General features: G+C 37.8%; 1 protein-coding gene across 4 annotated transcripts; it reads right to left on the minus strand.

Annotated features, from left to right (window-relative positions):
- Positions 1–3,556: 3,556 nt before the first annotated feature.
- Positions 3,557–21,700, minus strand: pfkfb2b (6-phosphofructo-2-kinase/fructose-2,6-biphosphatase 2b). Of its 4 annotated transcripts, XM_026935485.3 has the most exons (17): positions 21,387–21,700; positions 21,016–21,153; positions 18,192–18,317; positions 17,265–17,361; positions 15,685–15,751; positions 15,499–15,573; positions 15,355–15,411; positions 15,148–15,272; positions 13,733–13,940; positions 13,359–13,505; positions 12,556–12,660; positions 11,939–12,068; positions 11,248–11,310; positions 11,095–11,159; positions 9,440–9,628; positions 7,104–7,126; positions 3,557–5,479 (listed from the first exon to the last, which is right to left on the minus strand). In XM_026935485.3, the coding sequence occupies exons 2-17, from the start codon at positions 21,065–21,067 to the stop codon at positions 5,410–5,412; spliced, it is 1,599 nt and encodes a 532-aa protein (XP_026791286.1). In that variant the 5' UTR covers positions 21,068–21,153; positions 21,387–21,700; the 3' UTR covers positions 3,557–5,409. The 4 variants fall into 4 exon arrangements, with proteins under 4 accessions (XP_026791286.1, XP_026791287.1, XP_026791288.1 ...); XM_026935486.3 differs by lacking the exon at positions 7,104–7,126; XM_026935487.3 differs by lacking the exon at positions 9,440–9,628 and having other exon boundaries at positions 21,387–21,692.
- Positions 21,701–21,889: the final 189 nt, after the last annotated feature.

Below are 21,889 nucleotides of genomic sequence, written 5' to 3' on the forward strand. Positions count from 1 at the left end.
TGAAAACAGTCTTAAACTTTATCACTGTATTGGCTCCTTTAACACACAAATGCTCAGATTATATTCACTTCACTCATAAATTGTTTGATAATTTTTTATATATATATTTTCTATCTATTTCTTTTTTCCTTTCTTTATCACTTGCTTGTTTCAGTAGCATATGAGCAGTGGTGTTCCTTGTTTGTTTGTTTGTTTGTTTCTTTCTTTCCTTCTTCCTTTCTTTCTTTCCACTGCTCCTGTCATGTTAGTGGTGTTGACCTCCATCTTTGTTCCACGCTGCACCTCTTACCTGCCCAGAACCGAGAAACCTGCAGCTCATATTTCAGGTGCTGAAACTGGAGTGTTTATCCGTCCTAGAGAAAGGAGAACTGAAGTGTAACACATGTCCTGCATTAGTCACGTGGATGTGAAAGCCGATGCTCAACAACAAAAGCAAGCTGTACAGTTCATGAGCACAGCAAATCGCTGCCATAATTTAATCCTTACATTGTGTTTTTGCATGCTGGGGGTGGTGTTAACACTGTAAGCGTTAGTTATCGTTATCATCAGCGGAAATGGCAAATGATACATTTTTCATGAATAAAACTACTGACCTAAATACAAAGGCTCAAAAGGAAAATGAAAAGGAAGAATGGAAGCCAGTTTCACCAGATGCGCCTTTAACTGGGGTGTATAAATCAATGTGAGCAAGATAGCCAGCTAGCCATGGCGCTATCAGTGAAGGTGGCTTCTTTGGGATCTATTTGTTTGCAAAAAGTAAACAAACTATCTGGTCATACAGTGTCCAAACTGTCAGTTACTTGATATTAATTTCTTTTTTTTTTTAATTTATAAAACTGTTGTATAAAAGTGATATCATACTCCTAATCGTGCTGTTATACTGAATAATGTATCCCATACTGAATATTCAGTATAAGCACACTCTTGCTAATGGGGCATTTCTTAATTGTACGTTGCTTTTAAAATGTATTAGGTATAATTCTGAATATTTGCTATAAAACAAGATCTTGGTGGCCACACTGAAGCATGTAGAGTGAACATGGGGCAGTGTGATTCTTGCCCCAAAGGGCCTCTATTAGCACTTGTTGCAGTTCCCATATAATATTTATATATTTAATATGACTAATAATATAATGAATAAAATGTTACTGTATGTTACTTCACATAGAGTTCCAGAAACAGTAGTTATTAAGAGAAGTAGGTAACATTTACAATATGATCTTAGCATATAAGAAAACTAAATAAAGCATTAATAAGCTTCTACTGTGTCTACTACTACTTACACACAAAGTTATTTGCTATGACTTAGTAGGCCTAATGCTTAAGTTTGACCAGGAACTTCATTTTAGGAACACACATTATCAGCTTTTAAAAGATGCTTTATTTAGAGCTTTAGACTTTCAAAGATTTACAGTTAGAGCATCAGTGCCAACGCAACCAGAGCAGGAGATTGTTTTGGAGTGTTGACGCAGCACGGCCCCTCGCTGTGTGTGTTTGGGTCAGAGCAGCGAGGCAGAACCGAGAGGAACTCGGAACACAGAAGGAGCACCAGAGCGAATCAGCAGAAATGAAAAGGCTCCCTGTTTACTAATGCTTTAATCTAGAGAGAAGCTAATCCAACTAAAATAAAACGTTTCCTCACTGCTGAGTCCGATAGACCACAGACAATAAAAAAGAGCAGCTCTCAGAGGTGACTTTCCGGTCACTCTTGACAGCAATAATGCATTGAATCTGGAGAAAATGTGTACAATGATTATGATTTAAGCCAACAACAGTATGAAGCTGATGTTTGTTATATGTCTTTGATGAAGCAGGCGTGCTGAGCAGATTTACAGTTACAGTATCAGAGCCAAAGCAACCACGAGGAGGAGGAGGAGGAGGAGACAGTTCTGGAGTGTGTACACAGCGCAGCCCCTCACTGTGTGTGTTTAGGTCAGAGCACAGAAATGGCAAAGAGAGGCCAAGAATCTAATGACTGAGTTTGATGGTCTGTAGAGCACGTCATGGTCCTTCTAGAGATACTTTGTCACGGTGTTTTAAAAGAGCCTAAAGGAGACTGGATTCTGATGGCTGTCACTGTGAATCTATTGTTCAAACAACAACACTGTACCTTAAACTACTGTGAAACATGTATCAGGAAAATTCTATGAATAAAAACAAACAGTGCATTAAAATGCATTATTATCTGAAGTGCATGGATGATTACTGCAGCTGTAAGTAGGAATGATGACAGGGAGATCAGGAATGGATATTTTCCTCCTACACACAATGAGTCACTAGTTAAAGACTTTGCTTTTGTTCTCTTCTCTCCCTGGTAGGGTTACGTAACACACAGTGTGTGTGTGTGTGTGTGTGTTCACTGTTACCTGTATCCACCAGGTGCAGATTATTTCACAATCACCACCCTGTGTTATAAAGTGCAGGGAAAACAGAGTTGTGCAAGAATATACTGACATGTACAGTGCACATGTCCGGAAATGAATGACCATGTTTCAGTGAGCAGCTTTTCTCTGAAAATACTAAAACAGATATTCAGCTGTGGATGCTTGTTGTGAAAAAGTACATAAATTATATTCATAAGTAGTTTTCTAAAACACTTAAGCAGTAATTAAGTTATATTTATCAACACTCTTGAAATGTTGGCATAGTACTACTTACAGTACTACTATCCTTAGCAATAATAAAATCCCCTAGTTAGTCTACATGACCAAAGAAAAGTCTCCTTTCTATTTGTCTGTATTTTGTCGCCCCCTAGTGGTCGAGCAGAGAGAAACAGCACTCAAACGTACAAGTCAAAACGTTTATATAGGAGTCAAACACGTTAAATTCAAGTTTACAAGGTAACAAAGCAGTTTCAAATGCAAGGTTTTTAAAGTCTGGAGTCCAGTACTCAATTTGTCTTATCACTTAATAAAAATGATTAACCGCTATGACCCTATAATTCATTTCATTACATATTAATATATTCTTATAATTTATGTTGAAGTAGTTATGATGATGCTTATGAGAATGGGGAAAAAAAGTAACCCAGCAACAAAAAAAGGTTAGGACATTCATATTCAAGAACACATTATTGACTACTTCAATATTTTTTACTTATTTTTTAAGGGTATCTGTGTAAGGGATTTTTTTTTTTTTTTTAAACTTTTTTATAACAATGAGCATCATTAAAAATTGTTGGCGCAGCACACTCTGGTACAGAAAACTGTACCATATCTCTTGTACCTTTTATCTAGGAAGGTACACCTTTTTTTTTTTTTTTTTTTTTTTTAAAAAAAAGTACACTAGCCACATTTCCATAAGAGTACCACCCCAGTGGGGAAAAATGGAAGTCTTTGAGTGTGAATATTTCATTCAAACTCAATGTCTTAATGAATTATTGCACATTATTACTAATTACTCAGTGATATTTACTTATTACTAGTTAGTTCTTGATGCATTGACTTGATATTGTCACTATCACTCATGTTTATTTGACTTATATTAGTGAAGAATGGTTTGATTCTGACGGAGAAAACATATGAGAAAATTTCGATTAGATATCTGATCAAACCGGTTGCTGATTTGAGCCTTTTATTGCACATAAACAGCAAATAACTGAAAGGCAGGAAGGACAGAACATACATAATTACACAATTTAAACAACAAATTAACAAGATTTCATACTGTGACTCTGCCTGAGGATAATGTTAGGATATGATCAATGTGACTAATCTTTTTCAGTTTTGGCACTGTCCTGTTTTGCGCAAAAAGCTCAGACATTTAGCCATATGTGCAAAATGATACATGCAGCTGACTTACAAGAATCAGTCTATACTAGACATATTTCAAACATTTATATATGTATAGAAAGTGTAAGTATATGACCCTAAGGCTGAGATGATTTACCATCTTGATCTCATTTCTGCAATGAAATGACTTAAATTAAAAAAAAAAAAAAATTAATATAATCTCATATCACCCAATGACAGCAGCCTAAATCTCAAGAGCATAATAAGTAAGACAAAACATTTTCCTAAAAATATAAATACAGTTTAATATTAACCCAGTTTTGGATAACCATCTGTGCGTATCTTTGAACTATATAAAATAAATCTGTGTCAAAATCTCCATTTACAGCCTGAAGTTTTAGCATTTCATGAGTGACAGATAGTAGTGGTAGACCAAGCTCACATGGATTTCATGCTCAAGGTGCCATTTATGTCCCACATAGATAAATGACATTTTAAACACGGGTAAAGTGTCTTTCAACACAATCTATGTGCATATTTCAGATAAATACATTTCATACCGCATTTCTTGCCTGTCCCATCCCACTATAACTACACTTTACCTTGAAATATCATAAAAGTAAGAAATACCTTTTTCCACGTCAGCCTTTAGAGGTCATAAAAATGTTGTTATAAATGTTATAAAAACATTAGTCCCACAACATTCACTCAACCCTGTTACCTGAGCACATTTACCCCATGAAATATATGGAATATTCCAAAAGTCACCAGGAACTTGCATCATCTAAATTTCCTGAAGATCATGGGAAGAAAAGCAAAGTTCTCTCATTGGTTTTTTTTGTTTTGTTAATATTGTGTTAATGACTGACAAGTCCACTTTTGACTTCCAAATTACCAACTGAAAGAAAATTATTAATTTAAAAATATTTTAAATAAATCATTAGAATGTTCTTAATGTCCTTATGTCATTAGTTGTTAGTTAACCTCAATTTGTGCATTTGCTAATTCTATCCTAAACATTCAACCCTTACTTTTAACCCTGTTCCTCGTTTAAGAGTAAAATGCAGCTTGTAAAAACATTTTTTGCCTTTCTTTGATTCAATGTTGAAAATGCTAAAAAATAATATATATATAAAAATAAATAAAAAAAATAAATGTCATTTTTAAAAGTGCCAAGGGCTAAACAACACCCCAAACATGAAATCACCTAGATGTTACATATTTAAACATTTTTCAATGTATAATTGTAGAACATCTTTGGTTAAAAATCTATCATTTCACTTAAGATTTCAGAAATAAATTTATCATTTAAAAAATGATGTGAAAAGGAACAACCACAAGAAAGAAACCCTGCAAATTTAAAGGCAAAAACATGAACATTAAATAATCACACATGGCCTTTGACCTCTTATTCATGTCTAAATGATTACATTCTGGTTGGAAATCTCAGATCGCAAGCTCCCACACATGCTAACTAAGGAGCATTAAAGCTTGGCTTCCAAATGTGCAACTTTTTAAAGCACACATGCAAATATCTGGCACTCCTTAATGCATGTAGTGGGCTAAAGGTGAATGCAGTGCAGTCATCAGTAAAGCAGTAAAGGATTTATATAGTGCTTTATACATATTGCTGGATTGAAGCTGTGCGTTGAATTGAAGTTACCCCGAGCCTTCAGGGCTACTCAGAAGCGGAAACAGTCAGCACCGTCTTCTGCGCTTTCAAAGACGATTCCTTCACACAAGGATTCCTACAAAAGATCACGGATAAAACACAGAAATCAAAGTCTTTGCAGAGGAAAAAGTGCCTCTTTATGAAAATAAGCATAGAATCAGATTTAAAATGTTAACGTGAGTAACGTGGCGTTTGAACAGTAAATGTGATGGTCCACGTAAACCTTTAATTATCAAATTTGAAAAGTTATTTACATGTAGCAAAGATAACTAAAACAATATTGAGCATTTTCATCCCCAAAAATGCAAATAAAATGTAAATAATTTCAGCTCAGGCAGTTATACTATGTAGTCTGTAAATAATAAAGAAAAAAAAAAATTGGACGGAGTAAGTTGTTGTTTTGGATCCACAATCCCACCCATGGAAATTGAAACAACTACTGGGGTACAAAGAGGAGGTTGAAGAGCAGAACATCAGCTTTAATTTAAAAACAATATTATATAAACCATATAGGAATCACATACATGTGACTTGCACAAATACTGAGAGAAATAATACAAAAAATACTGTACCCCTGCACATTCGTGCAATTATCCAATCAGCCAATCATGTGGTAGCAGCACAATGCATAAAATCATGCAGATACAGGTTCAGTTATTGTTCCCATCAAACATCAGAATTGGGGGGAAAAAATGTGAACTCAGTAACTGTAGCATGGTTGTTGATGCCAGATGGTCTGGTTTGAGTATTTCAGAAACTGATCTCTTGGGAATTTCACACACACACCACAGTCTCTAGAGTTTACACAGAATGGTGCAACATCCAGTGAAGTTATGCAGGCCGAAATACCTTGTTGATGAGAGAGGGCAGATAAGAATAGCCAGACTGGTTTGAACAACCACTCCTTACAACCATGGCGAGCAGAAAAGCATCGCAGAACAACATGCTGAACCCTGAGGCAGATGGGCTACAAAAGCAGAAGACCACAGCAGGTTCCACTCCTGTCAGTCAGGAGCAGGAATCTGAGGCTACAGGCTTACAGACACTGGACAACTGAATATTGGAAAAACATCACCTGGTCTTTTTCAACTCTCTTAAAATGTCCAGTTTCGGTGAACATTAACTGAAGCATTGGACCAGGGTCTGCATGACTTTATGAAAGTTATATATGAATGTTTCGGGAAGTATGGATCCGAAAAAGCCTCCTGGCTGAACCTCATGTCAGGGGAGATACAGACCTTAGGCAGTCACCAACAGCAAAAAAGAGTTGCAGTCACATAAAAATAATGACAATTTTCGTTACCGTTATGTTAATATTTTCTATTAAATGGCTATTTATAGAAAATGGCTTTGATTCCTATATGGTTTAACCAGTATAGCTGCAAATGTTCTTAAAATAAAGCAGATATTGTCCAAACAATACATGCATACTACAATTCAGTCACCCGTTACCTCATAAAATGTATCGCACAAACACCCCAAACCCAAGTGTTCAGATAAGTGTGACTGAATACCAACAGAACCGCTGGTAAGGGGGACATGCAGAAGAATAGGAAAGATATACAGCAGACTTTAAACAAATGTAGCAATATGAAACTAATACTAAAACAAAAAGACGAAAACATCTCATCAACATGTCGTGTTGCATTTGGGAGCAAAAGAGAGAAATTATGAAATTCTTCGGTGGAATATATACTCACAGAAAACTGCCTGATACTCGAAGCTATGGAGGAACATAAAGAGAGAGGTGGAGAGAGAGAGAGAGAGCAGGGGGATGAGACACAGAGAGGAACAGGGAGGGAAACGGAGGTGCTGTAGTCACATGGCAAGGCAAACCAATCAGCTTCAGTTAACACAAACATGACATTAAGCACATACAATATATGATATTACAAACATCATCAAGAGGCGAATGTACACATTAATACACATTAAGCACATTTACACCACAGTGCAGCTGAATTCTCGATTCTGATTGGTCGGAGGGTGTTGATAACTGCAGCTTGGAAAGTAGTTCCGGCTTTAAGGTTTATATTAATGCGCTCATTCTAATACAGCATAGTTTCTATTGTAACAACTAATTAATAATGTTTTGTTTTTTGTGAACTATCATTGATATGCTGATGTTTTCTGTAAGGACATATTTATTTAACATTTATAGAAGGAGTCTCTAGTGTTTAGTGCTTTGTTCCAAAGAGGTATAGCTGTAACCAGTGTTTTTCCACCACTGGAAAGTCTTCAGGACAGAGGACATTGCATTTTGTGGTTTCTCTGTAACAAACTGCATTTTTGTCTTATTCAGGTCAAATGAGACCATAAGACTGGTGAGGGAAGGACTGTTTATAGCTGCTATAATGCAAGTGAGAACAGGAGAGAACTTGATTCAAGGATGTTTCACAACATTACATGTAAATATAAATGGATAAAAAGTATGACATGTCAAAAAAAAAACAAAAAAAAAAAACAGTAATCGTTATCAAATTGTCATGGGAATAAAATACATCAGGACATGCTGTTATTGGTCAATAATCAACTTTGGGGTGATAACAGTATCTCCGCTTCACATCACACCGCACCACACCGCCCTTCCTTGATTATTTTCCTATAACAGAATGCCCCTAAATATCACCAATTTGCCTTTAATCCTTTCATAGTGGCTGGAAATAAGTGCAAGTCATTTATCAGTGGAGATCCAAACCTGCACAGCACACTCCCATTTCACTAACAAGCTCTTTCTCACAGTGGTGTGCATCAAACCGCTTTACTGTGATCACTAGTTTGAGTAAACTAAAATTAAATTAATAGAGAGATCAGTCCAGAGACTTTACACAAGAACTGTAGTGTTAGTGATTTAGAAAAAAAAAAAAAAAAGGGAAAAAATGTGTTTTATTTAACACAAACACGGCTCTTTATGTTGCACTGGAGCTGTAAGGCGTATGTTGTTATGGTAAGTAAGTAATGGAAGTTTATATCTATTATATCTGTAACAAACTGCATGTCTAAATCATTGTATAATGTGCTCAGTTGTTCAGCTATCTCACAGATCTGGTTTCTGACACACTGTTATCTATTAAAATGGGCAAAAGGATGTCAGAGATAAAAATAGTTTTAGTGGCCAGCTGGAAGCTGGAATTATTTTCTCTCTCAAATTTCTCTCATATTTTGGCCCAAAACCTGGAGATCGAATTTAAAGTTACAAGTGATTTGGATGAAAAAACTATTTCAATATGACTTTTGGTTCTTAAAATACAGATATTATGCTATTTTATGAAAGTTGATTGTATATGTTTAGTATATACAAACGATCATTCTGAACCAAATAAGCAGTTTGCATTAGTCTAACATTAGTGTTGTAGCTCCAGGACAAAACTAAAGAAGTAAATTTTGGACATGAAATATGTCTTGGCTGATGGACCACATTTTGACATTCTTAATGTGTTAGGTCTGCAAATGTTAAAGCAATATTTCTCAGTCCCAGTCATTATGTTTAACACTACACACTTTTTATGATTCCCCTCATCTAAGATACTTGATTTAATATAGCCCTTCATGAGCTGATACCAATACACACAGTGCATGAGTTGCATCACAATGTTGATTGATAATTAAGAAGCACACTAAACTGTTAGAGCTAACACAAGCTCCACTGATGACTCTCTGCTACAAGGCTTACAGGAAGCAGCTGGTAAGCCATGAGGACACAGAGAGAGAGAGAGAGAGAGAGAGAGGCAGCGTGCAGTCTGCCAGGGTCACAGAGTGCACTGTAAAGAGCCAAAACACACAAACGCACACAAGTGACAACAAGCATGCAAGAGGACATGCACACGGACAAGACTCAGAAACCAGGCATGAACATAAATCACAGCGCATCATGCCGTTAAGACGACCAGGATCACAGGATGGCTGGAACGGGGACGAGTTATCTGATACGGCGCGGCATGAGACATGAAGAAGAAATAGGAGAGAACTGAATCGGATCGATTGGGACAAATTGAGTTAGTCTGCTGATAACAGCATAATGACCATGGACACTAACTTGGCTGTGCAGCAGCGTCCCTTCAGGAGTGTCAGGGAGGTGCAGGGCTGAGGGGGAGGGCGCGAGGGGCAACCAGGGCCGGTTTCCGGCGCTGTACAGACGTGGCCGTTTGACCTGGTCGAGACTGGACAGAGGGGTGTAACTATTCCGCCGGAGCAGCAGGGGGGCCGGAGTCCTCCGAGCTTGCCCCTGGGTCGAGATGGGAGAGACCATGAATGTTACACAGGAGAGAGAGAGAGAATGAGTGAAGGAGAGAGAGACTGAGAAAGAAGGAGATGATGACTCCGGGGCTCATCTTAGCGTCAGAGACTAAAAAAATGCCAGTAAACTACACAACAGATACACTTCAGATTCTTTAGCTGTCACACCACACGATGTCAAATTATTAAAGCTGTGTTCCAATACTGCTACAACATGCCATTGTTGACTTGCCAGCATTTTCTTTAAAACTTGTTTCAGTGTTCCAGATCAAGTTTTTCAGATGTTACCTAGGCCAGCCTACTTGTCAAACCAGCTTTGTGAACTGATGCGATTTTGGGCACATGAAGCTGTTTTTAAATAGCTTTTATGTAAGAAGTAACACCAAACAAAGGAGTTTTTTTTTTTTCCAGATACTGAGATGGTTAGTTGGGTCGCGCTTAAACTTAGATACTGTACGTACTGGTATTTACAAATACAGTGTCAAAAACAGGTTAAATCTTGGAGGGATTATCTTGCTCTTTCCTGATGTTTTGTCACCTTTCATTAATGCAGTTTCTTAAATAAATCCAAGCCTAAACTGTAATTCTTAATTGCTATTATGCTTACATCTCAAAATGAAATTTAGTTACCTACTCTGTATATACCTGCTATACTTGAGTTACTTGCTCTGTATATACTCGGTGGATGTAGCATTATTACTTTATTCTACAATGGACTCAGCACACTGGGTAGTCTGCAAACCAGCTAATCTGCACACTAGCTACAGTAGTTAGCTAGCTAATTATCATGTCAAAATCAGTAAGGAAATTGCTTCTACAGTATTGCTCTTGCTACCAAGAGAAAGAGCATTCAGTTTGCTGTAAGGTTCTTGTCTGACATAGGTGTTATGTACTTAGAAGTTGAAAAGGCCAAGATAGACAGTATTGGCACACAAGAACGATGCTAGTTAGAAGTAACCACAAGGGTAACACTTGAGACAGCTCAAGTAAAGTAAAATTATAATAAGGTGGCTTGAAATATTTCAGGTGAGCCACCAGTGAAAACTCCAACCTTCCACAATATACTTAAGAATAAAACACACAGTTCAACCATTAAAGACCAACCACGGATGAGTGAAATGATAATTCCATAACAGATGGAACTTCACACTTCAACAAGAGGGAATACAAATTGAAGTAAAATGATTTTTGTCGAGTGATCATTGGACTGAGGGAAGTTCATAACGTGTCGAGAAAAGCAGCAGAAGATATACATGCAGCAGTGCTGTGAAAAAAAAACACCATTCAAAGTCACATGCGGGATCAGTGGGAAGCTGCATGCATGCCCCAAGCAATTATTCTGAGAAATCAGCATGGAATCAAATAAAATAAACCATAATCTCTATAACGGTCACAAAACTGAGAGGTACAGTAACAGTAGAGTGCTGATGAGACAGATAAGCTCAGCTGACTTACTAATGGTCTGTCTCGGTGTGTGTTCACTGCCTCCACATTCAGATAAAACATTTCCACTTTGCAACCTGGAGAGAGTAATTAAGTAAGAAGGTAGGCAGGAGAAACACACGTGTGTTGATTCATGAATATGGGCGTCTTTATCGCCGGTCCTACCATAAGCAACAGGGGTGAGCTTCAGGACAGTGTGGAGAGGACACTTTAAGTATGGAAGATCATCTATTTGGGGGGAAAAACAAGACATTAGAAAGAATACTAAAGAGTGTGTATGTACAATCTGGATGTACACTTATACACCTGCTCATTCATGCAATTATCCAATCATATAAAATAATTGTATATAAAATCACGCAGATACAGGTAATGCTCACATGGCATCTTGCTGGTGCCAGACAGGATGGTTTGAGTATTTCAGAAACTGCTGAGCTTCTGGGATTTTCACACAAAGAAATCCTCTAAAGTTTACACAAAATGATGAGAAAAGCAAAAATCATCCTCTTGTTGATGAGAGAGATCAGGGGAGAATGGCCAGACTGGTTTGAGCTGACAGTAAGGCTATGGTAACTCAAATAACCACTCTGTGCGACCACGGTGAACAGAAAAGTATGTCAGAACGCAAAATATGTCAACCATGAGGTGGATGGGCTACAACAGAAGAAGACCACATCAGTTTCCACTCTCGTTAGGCAAGAACAAGAATCTGAGGCAACAGTGAGCACCGAAACCGGACAGATGACGAGTGGAAAAACATCACCTGGTCTTTTTAGATAATGAAGGAGCAGGTGTTCCTAATAAAGTGCTGTGTGAGTGTATATGTATATGAATGTGTTTTGCTTGTGAGTAAAACCTGCGTTCTTGTCCAGAAAATACGCCAAAAGGCATCTCATGACAGCTTGGTGGCAGATGACCAGAACATTTCCCTGTCTCTCCAGTTCCATAATCACCGGCTCCAGACGCTGGACCAGATCCTGATACGACTACAGGGAGGAAAATTGGACATAACAGGTTTGGAATTTTTTTTTCCACCCAAACATTAAAGGAAATATTTGCATAACAATCTTTTACATGCAATCTTCAGTGGTGCCTGAGTTAGAATTGTTAGTTTAAACTTTTCATCGTTATTGGTTAATGGTTTCATGCATTACCCACAATGTCACTCGACTACCCGTTGATAGTGGTGGGATTTAGCAGCAGCGCTTTACTCCTTTAGTCTGTCCAGCTCTTAGGAGCAAACAGCGAAACCTGATTGTCATCCCTTGTGTTTGAGATCGCTATTGTAACTGGTGATATGTCACCAACCAATTAGAACCAGAATCACTAAACACATCACAAATATTTCAAATGAAACATATTTAATGTGTTTCAGGGTGGAGTATTCCTTTAATGGTTGGTGTTAACCTTAATAAAGTATTGTTAAGCATAGGATGTTATAGTTATGGAGCGATGAGAATAGGAAGACTGCACCTCTCCTCCTGGGTATCTGTAATGGTACTTGTCCTGGTCTCGAAGTGCAAACTCTTCTGGGAATGAGTTCTGAATCATCTCGTAGGTCATTTCCTCACACACACCCTGAAATCAATAAGAATTCAATATGTCTACAACAGCACGGGTATTTCTGCAGCTCACCTTATAATACTGAAAATATTAGGACTGATTTAAAAAGAAATGGTTAGGGGGAGAGACGTAACTTACATAATTTTACCCAAATGTAGTAAAGCAGCCAAGTCATGTTTGGCAGCTGACGTTTCTTTAGTGTACAGTTACTTGTTTCTTTAGATATTTGCTTCTTTAGCTAAGCACTGGAGAGGCTAATGTAGCTAACATACATTATAAAGGATGTTTAAAGCTGAACCTCATAACTTCCAGATTTTTGTCAGAATTTTATTATTAAACTTTGGGAGACAGGCTGACTAAAAGCAACCTGTATTACAAAAAAGTGATTACTGTTTTCCAAAATGGCTGCCTGATAAGTTACAGTATTCTGCTGGACAGTGAAGTTTGCACATGTTTAAAGCTGAATAAGTCCTATACTTCCATAAGTCACATCAGCATTACATTAGTGAGGAACTAAGTGCAGTTTCAAGCAGATATTTACAGAAAATAATTTGTGTTAAACTGAGTGACATTAGTCTTGTAGCTCCAGTTCAAAGCTAAAGAAGAAAAATCAGACCATACAAGTCTCAGTAGATTGTGCGTTTGTGTAAGCTTCTGCTGAAACTACAGATATTTCATTTAAAGCTTAATAAGGGTCATTTTGGCATACTAACAGCATCAATCTCATTAAGGATCTTCCACTGTTCATATGGCACTCCCAGAGCCTCAGCAGTCTGAATGGATCTCCTCAGCTGGCTGGTCCAGACCTTCAGATCTGACAAGCCATGCTCCTCAATAAACCCACGCAGAGCTGTCGCAAACTAAAAAAGAAATCATCGGGAGCTGGAACAAATGCTCTGATATGACAAAACACAAAGCATTTTCATATATCCACAGCACTGCTCTGCAGCCTTTATTAAACCTCCATAAATTAAACACAATAATCCTGCTACTCCATTGACATCTAAGCAGAGATCTATCTGCTTACACAGATGCTAATTTTAGACATGTTTTTCCAGACACAACCCTGTTCTCTTCATGCCCAGACCTGCTTGCCGCGGGGTGAGAGCTCCGAGTCGCCCCCGATGCGACTCTGTACGTTGTGGTCGCTCTCTCCATGCCGGCACAGGTAGATACAGTGGGAGTGCACACGGATGTTCATGAGGTAGTAGACGATCTTGCTCTGGATGTAGTCCTGTATGCGGTTCACCAGGAAACGACGGCCTACGTTCATCACTTTAATGAAGGACAGATCTCTGAAAGAGAAAATGGAGAGTCAGAAGTCCAAAGTATGTGGACACCTGACCATCACATCCATATGTGTGCCTTCCCCAAACTGTTGCCACAAAGTTGAAAGCATGCAATTATCTAGGACGTCTTTGTATGCTGGAGCATTACAGTTTCCCTTTACTGGATTTCAGGGTCCCAGCCCAAACCTGTTCCAGCATCACAATGCCCCTGTGCACAAAGAGAGCTCCATGAAGACACGGTTTGCCAAGATTGGTGTGAAAGAACTCGAATGACACAGACCACAACCCCACTGAACACCTTTGGGATGAACTGGGAGGCCGAATGTGCGCCAGGCCTCCTCACCCGATATCAGCGCCTGACCTCACTACTGCTCTTGTGGCTGAATGAGCACAAATCACTTCAGCCACGCTCCTAAATCTAGTGGAAAGCCTCCCCAGAAGAGTGGAGGTTATTATAACAGCAAAGGGGAGACTAAATCTGGAATGGGATATTCAAAAAGCACATATGGATGTGATGATCAGGTGTCCACATACTTTTGGTCAGACAGTGTATGTCCTAAGCATCTCATATTATGTCAACAGTTCTTTTATGAGATACAGATATTTTTCCCTTTTGTGCTATCTGGCCCCCAACACCAGATGAATTTATGCCAAATTACTGAAGACAAAAGACTGGAAGTAGATCTCAAAATAATAGCTAAAATGATTTTCATAATAATTTTGCTCAATATTGGTATCATAATTATCAGAATTATTCAGAATTATAATCAAATTATTGGACTGTCATTTTAAACCAACAGCCTTTTTTTTTTACATTACACATTATTTTTATAGCTTGTAGTTTATAGCTGCAAAGAACATTGTTTCGTGGACATTCCACACTATTAGAATTAACTATAAGCAGATAAAAAGTACAATGTGTCATTTTTTAATAAAGAACATGACAGAATATTGCTGTGGTAAAAGAGGAATTAAACACTTTGTGACGTGCTATTATTGAAAAATAATCAACAATAATCAACCTAATACAACAGTCAATTAAAGATAATATGTAATTGTAGCTAGATAGCTAATAACTACAGATTCACAAAGTATGCTGATTTAATATGATTAAATTATAAGTTCATTAAAAATTTAGCTCCGAGTGGCATGTTATCTTGACTACAGAATCCATTTCCCTGTTAAAAGCATTATCTTCAACAAATGGTCCTACTTGTCATAATCATCAGGATCCAGTGGTTGGTAAGTGACTTTGTAGCACTCGATACGTTTCAGGAAGTCGTCCATGACTCGTTCTCTGTGACCTTCTGGGTAATCTGGACTCGACACCTTTACTTCCTGTACACAGAGATGATAAGCTACATACAGGAGAATTACTGTTGCACTACTATAGAGGCTACAAATGAAGCTGTTGCTTTACCAAAATGTTAGCAGCAATAACATCCGGGTCATCACAGACAGACTCCACAAAAAACACCTGCACACATAAACACCTTGTTTATGCCATGAAGTGCTCATGGTCCACTTGCAGTTTTTTTGTAAATATTCTGGATGTGTACAGCACCTTAAATGCATTTTCCTTCACAAAATTCAGGATGAGATCACGCCTCTCTCGGGTTGTATTTGTAGCATCAAATACCTTAACAGCAAAAAAACAAACAAACAGGTAATTACAGTACAACGCCACAGAAAACTGAATTACTTATAAGAACATTGCTCAATTGGAGACGTCGTCATGTCACAAGCTTACTGCAATTTGTCCTCCTTCTTCATTCAGATAAGCCTTCACATCTTGCAGGGCCACCAATGCACACTTCCTGTAGAGGACAGCAAACACTTATACACACTTGTCCTTATATTTTCACATATTATGGAAGAAAAAAGGCAGAAAAATGGCTTCTGAGCATGAAGATGATTAAAAACACAAGAACTATGTGCAATTTTTTTTGACCAACCTAACTAGTCATGTGCAATATAATCTTTTAATTGTACTGTATCTACAATTTTACACCGCCAAGAGAGCCAGTGATGTTCCAATTATATTATCTGCATTTTGAAGAGGAGACCCACAATTTAACACTGGAGTATGCTAGCATGATATCACTCAGCAGAGCAGTCTCTTTCCACCCCTAAAATACATGAGACATGAATCTGAAATGATTTGCGCACGCGTTTTGAACTCTCCGATATTAACTGACACGGCATGGAAGCCTCGTCCCCATGTCTCACATGCACTTGACTGAACTCTCTAGGTGTCTTTTTGCTTTCTGTCAAGTTAAATGGAAAATGTTTTGAGTTCATTAATGAGAAATAAAAATCTACCAATGTATGTTCAATTAAACTATCAATAGACCCATATAAATATATTTATTATCAGTTAACTATGTTTATGAGGGATGCCACAAATATTTCAACTGAAAATGGTCAAAAAATGGCTCTTTTCAGGTGAAAGAGAAAAAAAGACAAACATCCTGACCTAAAAAGATTAATTAGGCCTACAATTAAGTGTCAAAGTTAAGACTTTACACATAATGTTAACGGAGATGATAATTAGAAAGTGATTAAATACACTTTGCTCAGCACTTCAAACACTCTGAGCAGCAGATTAACAAGAACAATGTTGGCCATGTGAACATCAGACAACTGTTTTATAAATGAATTATACTGAACATTTATGTACTGTTATGTTTTTTATTCTGCATTACTGTAGAATCACCTAATAACCTGATAATCAGTTCTTGTGATTGCCACTGCCAGCCAGCAGCTCCTGACTGCACAGCTATTATATTATTATTATTATTATGCCCTCCCGGTCTCTCCTTAAACCTGAAATGGTGCTCTTCTTCCTGTCTTATAGGCTATCAGTTCTGGACTATTTAATCAGCTAGAAAAAAAAGCTTATCATAATTGTCATTTTTTATAAAGGTAAATTTGCGAGCAGGGAAAATATCCATATTGTACAACTCTAGAGAGACAGAAACAAACATGCAATGTAATACTGTATATTATCAAGTTGGTTTAAAATGGTCACTTCATTTGGGAATCCCAATCTAATTTGTAAACTTGCCCTTAATTAAGTGAAAGCTTTATAAATTATAAATGCTTATTAATTCAGTATTAATGCAGTATGAATGCATCCTTGCTCAGCATGAGCAGAAGCTCCAGCAGTGTCTGCAGATTATCCCATATTAAAACTGGTATCATCATTCACAAACAGTCAGCACGACATGTAAACCATGCAGAAAACAGAAACCAACATGGCAACAACACTGAACTGAACAATATACAAAATTCTGTGTTAAATTCTTTTTTTTTTTTTACTGCACTTACTTCCTTATTTTCATAGCCTCTTCATTGTCATGTCTAAAAAAGTCATAGGACTTGTATGCTTTCACCGCCTCTCTTCTGTAGACTCCCAGATTAAAGACTGCAAAGAAAAACAGGACAATCAACTCTTCATTCAGTCAAAGCCTAAAACAAATAAGAAATAAAACAATATTACATAAAGCTGTTACAGGAAAATAATCAACAATGGGATTGAATGCCTTTACTACTCCAAAGTTCATTATCTTCCAATCAAATGACATCCTGAAATGTTTATTCCTCTTAACACAGCATCTTGCAAACAATTCTCATTCATTTAAGTACAGTACATTGAACTTTTATCTATTTATAGTTACATTTAATGTTGTGGAACATCCACAATAAGTTATATCCTGTTACTACTTTATAATTTAAGACAATAGCTTGTTATTGAAAAAATGCAAACTCATCCATCCTTAGACTTAAAACTTAGCTACAGCTTTATGTCTGACTATTACAACATGGTGACACTGGAGACTCCTCCCCTAAATGTTAAACGAATGTATCCTGACAAAAAGCTCCACCATATCAACAGTATACACATTTTTTACACAATAAAATACAGCATATTTTTGATGCATCTATTTATTTTTGACATTTGAGCACATTATGTGAGCATCTGCCATATAAGTCCCTGTGAATTAGTGTTACTAAAGAAATGATGGCATTTTAGAACAAGCGCATTACTATAAAACTCTCAGATTTGCTGTTACAGAAAATTAATCTACACCTTCTGACCAATCAGAATCAAGAATTCAACAACACTTGTTATGACAAATGTAATGCAGGAAAAAAAATCCAATCCTTTTGAATTCAGGGCCTCTAACTCCAACTAAAGTGAATAAAAAAGTTGATCGATATATTTGAAAACTGTACACTTCTAAAAGCACACACCTTTAGTTGGAACGCCAATCCAGTTGAGATAACGTGTGAGCTTCTTTGACATGTAGGTCTTGCCTCGTGCAGGGAGGCCAATCATGACGATGAGAGTTGGTGAGTTGGTCATGTAAGATGCCCATGCTAAGTTTTAAACATACAGACACATGCTTAAAACACGAGATATGCACACTAAAAGGAGCAGTTTGTCATTTTTAAATTTCTTTGCTATTTCTCACGCAAATTACATTTCATTATTTGAATCCATGGGTGCTTCTTATTTCTTTAATTGTGCCCCATTTCCTTTTCTTGTTTCCGTTCTTACTCCTCCCTCTGAGGAGGTACAGAAAGGATCCAAGGAAAAGGAAACAAGGCCCAAGCGTTTTTAAGGAGCTTGGTTATTGATCACTGTATTAACTATATAACAGATCAGCCCATACAGAACAGAGATTACTCACTGAATAAATCTTAATTAAAACATTGCTGCACATGTACATCACATGCTTAAATGTTGATGTTTTACAAGATTCTACTTGTCATGTGACTTTTCTGTTTGTGATATGGAGCATTTATACTGTATGTTTACATGACGAACCAATTTAAAAAAAAAAAAAAAACTCGTTCATCGTTTAAAGCACTACTGTACCCTTCATCCTCTTTCCTTGTTCCTTGAGTCAACAGAGCATGTTTCAAGAAATTATTTACTTAAAGATAATGATCAGGACTTTGATTTCTTGGTCATGAGCTTAAAGGAAGTTTGATTAAGGAATCAGAGATTAAAAATTTCAATTAGACTTTTGGGAAAACAGGTAGAGGTGAGAAACTATGTTCTGGCTGGGGTGGAGCCTATTTCTGGTTTGGAAATACAGAATGGAAATAAAACCCTCAAGTGAAAACCAGACCCAAGTCCGGTACCTAGCAATACTGCAAATCACAGCTTTTACAAGGCGTCTTGAAAAACCTAAGATCATTATTTAAAAGACATCCACCATGCAGCACTATTTTATATTTTTTTCATAAGCTCTATTTTTTCTAACTGTATATCAATACCTGAGACTGGAATGAATTCATAAAGTGTGTCCCTGACAGAACGGCAAAATGAGGGCATTCTGTCCAGCTAATACTCATCGTAAAAACAAACAGACAGTTCATACAAGGGCATGATTCAGCACAGAGCATCGATTTAATTCGAGAGATCACATCCCTGCTTTGTTGAAAGCCAGACACAAGGTAATTTCATTTTCTACTTGGTCTGTACGATTTTAGTCTAACTCTAGGGTGTTTATATCTTGAATCCTGTTTAGACCATTGAATTTAATCAACAGCTTACAACACAACTGGCCAAGGACAAATATTTCCTTATTTATTAGGTAGACTTACTGGTAACAGATCGATTTAATTCCGGAAGGGACTGATGATTCATCCCGTTAAAATCTTAATCTTCCACCTGAGTGACATTTTTATCTTTACTAATGTTCATTGCCTAAGGTTTCAAAAAATCTCTAGATATGCTCTTGTTAAAGGAAAAGTCTACCCTGTATGACTCGCATATCAATATTTATAATCAATGTCATTTTTAATTGTGCAAAAGATTGATTTTATGATTAAATTCCCAGCTGACTTTTTTTGGTTCAAATTTCTTTCATAAACATTAGTTTTTTTTCACTTTCACAGTTTCGTTCGACTCCCTGCTGATAGTGGCGCCAGTGGGAATTCATCTTTAACTAAAGAAAGTGATGTGCCAGCACTTTAGTCCTTAAGTGTTTCCAGCTCTCTCACCTCCTAATCTGTATACTCTGCTCAAACAAATCAAGTTCCAAAGCACCAACTATCACGCTAATAACACCATCAATGCCTTCGACACCCTTCACCTCGTAGAGACCACTACCCAGCGTTTGCTGTCTAATATTTCTACACTGGATTTCTCATTTATCTGATGTTGAATGCCACTGGAAAATGGTGCATGAGAAAAGAAGCTGTTTTGCTTTTAGGAGCTAAAATTGAAACCTGAATTTTATCACTTATGTTTGAGATCCTATTAAACGGCATTGTGACTGCGCACGCAGTGTCCCCCTGTGACATCAGCAGGGCACACAACAGCTAACTTCTCACAGGAATAATGAAAATATAACACCAGCCAATACACTAGCACCAAAATCGCTAAGAACATCACAAATATTTCTCTATCAATATATTTAATGTGCTTCAGGGTGGAGTTTATCTCTAAGTTGGAGCTGTGGTTGTGATCTGGCAGTCAAACTCAGATAAGTTCCTGGCTGCCATTCTACTGTGGTATGTAGGCCAGTTTAAAGTGGTGCATGTTGGATGGCAGTTTGAGTAGGAGAGGTAGCTGACCTACGCAGAGTCTGTTGCAACGTAACCTTTTCTGTAAGCAGTTATACTAAGTGGCCTGGATCTTTGGCAAGAAATGCTGTTTAGCAGAAAAGCTGGTCAAGATCATCTCAGCAAAAAATGACATTAGCATTGCTGCCTTACAGCTCCAGGGTCTCCTGTTCGATCGTAAGCTGGGGTTACTGTGTGTGTGTAGTTTTGCATGTTCTTCCAGTCTCCGCATGGCTATGCTAACTCACCCCTAGGTGTATATGTGTGCGTGGAGTGCCCTGCGATGGACTGGCATGCTATCCAGAATGCCTCTGCCTCGCACCCAGTGTTCATGAAATGCTGAATGAATGACTCTTTAAAATTACTCTGGGTCTGGTCTAGCTAAGGATTAAAAGGTCAGCAATTTGGCCAATATTTATGCACCTGTGCAATGCATTTAAAGATATATTGTGAGTTTTTGGATCTCCTGAGGGGAGAAGACTGGAAGTTGCTTGCTTACAGCATTGCTTCCCGTTGGCCCTGGGCTCTGCTCTCTTGGCTTCATCACACATGCTGCAGGTTCTTCCCCAGGCAGAAGCCTTGCTTTAGGAACACATGCACTCTTGCACCTGCAGGAATATCACTGAGAACCAGGGATCTGGAGAACACATCAGCATCAACATCAACATCAACATCAACATTACAGATACACTGCATGCAATTCCTACACAGTCGTGTCTTTCCGACTAGTTGTTTGATTTAAGTGCATTTATTCTGCAGGTTTGGCGCAGCAACAGCAAGCTCGCGCTACGTCATCAGTGTTGTGATCAAATGAAACAGAAACCGCCAATAATGGCGATTTGACTTCACGGGCAGTATGAACATACTTACATTTGGGAAGTGATCGGGTCGCTGGGACTCACCGGCGTTGTCTGGCTTCAGGAGGCAGACGGTTTATGCTTTATGTTTTATTTAAAGCCATAACACATAACCGTAAGGGCGGAATTATCGTCCTTGCACCGTGCGCGCGCAGACCGGCTTGACGACCTTCCAAGGCAACGAGACGCCCCGCCTCATTGGTTGAAGGTGTGTGCTGACGTCACCACGCCCTTACCGTAGTTCCGCCAGTAGCGCGATTGCATCATGTCGCAATTACGGTAATATTAGTTCACTAAACCACCAGTTCTCAAACCAGCTAGCGAGTCAATTCACTGTAAAAACCAGTCCCAGATCACATTTCTTTTATGAACATACTTAAGGTCATTAAGTATTTAAACGTGTACAGTACTAATCTGGGGGTTTGTCTGGCTAATTCCTCTAAGGCTAATTCATCTGGCTAATTTATATAAGGCGTACTGGTTATTAAGGTTGGATTAAACCCATTCAATTCAAGT

Source organism: Pangasianodon hypophthalmus, chromosome 20, assembly GCF_027358585.1.
Source record: "Pangasianodon hypophthalmus isolate fPanHyp1 chromosome 20, fPanHyp1.pri, whole genome shotgun sequence".
Classification (NCBI taxonomy): Eukaryota; Metazoa; Chordata; class Actinopteri; order Siluriformes; family Pangasiidae; genus Pangasianodon; species Pangasianodon hypophthalmus.

Excerpts from the sequence above, each read along its gene's own strand:
- pfkfb2b (XM_026935485.3), bottom strand. The coding sequence starts at position 21,067 with ATGTGTGATGAAGCCAAGAGAGCAGAGCCCAGGGCCAACGGGAAGCAA. Across the intron at positions 13,506-13,732 it reads TCTCACCCCGCGGCAAGCAG|TTTGCGACAGCTCTGCGTGG; the intron begins GTCTGGGCATGA and ends TTTCTTTTTTAG. Across the intron at positions 12,661-13,358 it reads TCCTTAATGAGATTGATGCT|GGTGTGTGTGAGGAAATGAC; the intron begins GTTAGTATGCCA and ends TATTGATTTCAG.